The following is a 1,685-nucleotide window of genomic DNA, read 5'->3' on the forward strand; positions in this document are numbered from 1 at the left end:
CGGGGAGGGCACATCGAGAGGGCGAGGGAGGCGACTCAGCATCCAGCGTCGGCGGGTGAGGTGTGGGGGAGGGGGAGGGGGTGCGAGGGAGGTCTGGCGGCCGAGTACACAAGTGGCACTCGTGAGGAGGAATAGGCACAGAGGAGAGGCGCGGAGGGCGAGAGGGCGCCACACCGATGTCTGTCGGCAGCTCGACGCCGTTGGCCTGGAGGTCCGCCTGCAGCTGGGTGGCCGCAGAGTCGCCCGAGGCGCCGAGCAGGCTCCCCGTCGTGCCGACGAGGGTGTCAGGAGACATTCCTACCGTCACCGAGTGTAGGTGAGCCGGGCGACACACCTGCCGGTGGAGAGCACGAGCCGCGAGGCATGCCGATCGGGTTCGATGCAATGTCGTTCACCGCGGAGGCCATAGCCCCTCCCGCAACGACCGCCGCGGCAGGAGCGCCGAGCGCGACGACCTGCGCTCCCACGCCTGCGGGGTCGCGCGGCGCGTGCTCATGAGAGCGGATCGCGGCGGCACGCTGAGCGGCGGGAGAGGCGCCGACCGTAGATGAGCGTTACGATGCCGAGGATGCCGGTGATCCAGGCGAGGATGATGGTGAAGAACTGCGCAGGAGGCGCTACGGCGAGTGAGAAGGCGCGGCCCGTGAGGCACCAGAGCGCGTGGGCGAGTGGACACATCTACAGCAAGTGTGGCAAACAGGCCGTCACTATCGGGCTCGCGGCGAGGGATGCGGCCAGCCGCGCCTGCAGGAACTCCGCCATGAAGCTCTTGACGTACACGCCGGTCGCAGCCTTGACGACGGTGTCCATGGCGGCGGACCTTCAGTTTTGCGAGGCGCTGGGTTGATCCGCTAACGACCTTGATGGCGCTCGGGAATATGCGCCGCCGCTTTTGTGAACCAAAAAAAATATTACGTTGCTGTGAGGTTAACGACGGCTGGCGCATCACACCCCTCTCCTTAAAATCCCTGTGTGGTGGCGGCGTGCCGTCCTCCCATCCCTCCCTTGGCTGGTCCCTTTTCTTTCTTTCTTTCTGACTGCACTCCAAGTGCTCCACGCTCCTCGTACGCACTTTCGTCATGCGGCAGCAAGTGTGGGCTCACCATCATCATCATGATGGCGTCAGTGCTCTGCGTCTGGTTGGTCGTGTTCATTACACTCGCGCCTGCGGAAGGAGCTTGTTTGAAGGGGGGGGGGGGGGCGTGCAAGGGGAAAAGTGGCAGCTGTGGTGGCGCGGCTGGCGGCGGTGGAGTTTACCCTAAGATATGCAGCGCTGCCCGGGCGCACACCGTTCGCGAGTAGGTAGGCAAGGGACTCACCCTTGAGACCCTCCTGCTCACATCGGATACCGTGAGAAAAGACGTTGTTTGTACTTCACAGAGCCAAGAGGCGGCACCTTGAAGGGGGCCCCGGCCTCATCGTCGGATATCGCAGCCTAATAAAGGGGGGGGGGGGGAAAGGGGGGGGGGGGTAACCACCGAAAAAGGGTCTTCTGTGCCGGTGCTGGCCCACTTCCCCCCCAAAGTCGCGCGAACTGGTCTCCCCCCCCCTGGCCGCCCCGGGGTCTATTTTGAGCATCGGCACAAAAGCGGGAAAAGTGCCTGGTGCGGGAATGGGGGTGGCAAGTAAAGCCTGTGGGAAAAGGGAAAGAAAGAAAGGGGGGAAAGGGGGAAAGGGGGGGGGAA

General features: G+C 64.2%; 2 protein-coding genes across 2 annotated transcripts in view; both read right to left on the minus strand.

The window, feature by feature from the left end:
• The window catches only part of EMIHUDRAFT_232912 (hypothetical protein), a gene marked incomplete at both ends in the record, with an annotated part of 1,716 nt that extends 906 nt beyond the window's left edge, over window positions 1-810 (minus strand). The window contains 4 exons of the mRNA XM_005782768.1: window positions 175-297; window positions 335-469; window positions 543-617; window positions 699-810. Coding sequence (XP_005782825.1) covers window positions 175-297; window positions 335-469; window positions 543-617; window positions 699-810 — 445 coding nt within the window. The remainder of the gene's footprint in view (window positions 1-174; window positions 298-334; window positions 470-542; window positions 618-698) is intronic.
• A 505-nt stretch (window positions 811-1,315) lies between these two features.
• Window positions 1,316-1,685, minus strand: part of EMIHUDRAFT_232913 (hypothetical protein) — a gene marked incomplete at both ends in the record, with an annotated part of 1,437 nt that continues 1,067 nt past the window's right edge. The window contains 2 exons of the mRNA XM_005782769.1: window positions 1,316-1,332; window positions 1,479-1,601. Of these exons, the coding sequence (XP_005782826.1) occupies window positions 1,316-1,332; window positions 1,479-1,601 (140 nt within the window). The remainder of the gene's footprint in view (window positions 1,333-1,478; window positions 1,602-1,685) is intronic.

This window comes from Emiliania huxleyi (assembly GCF_000372725.1).
Source record: "Emiliania huxleyi CCMP1516 chromosome Unknown EMIHUscaffold_186, whole genome shotgun sequence".
NCBI classification, from domain to species: domain Eukaryota; phylum Haptophyta; order Isochrysidales; family Noelaerhabdaceae; genus Emiliania; species Emiliania huxleyi.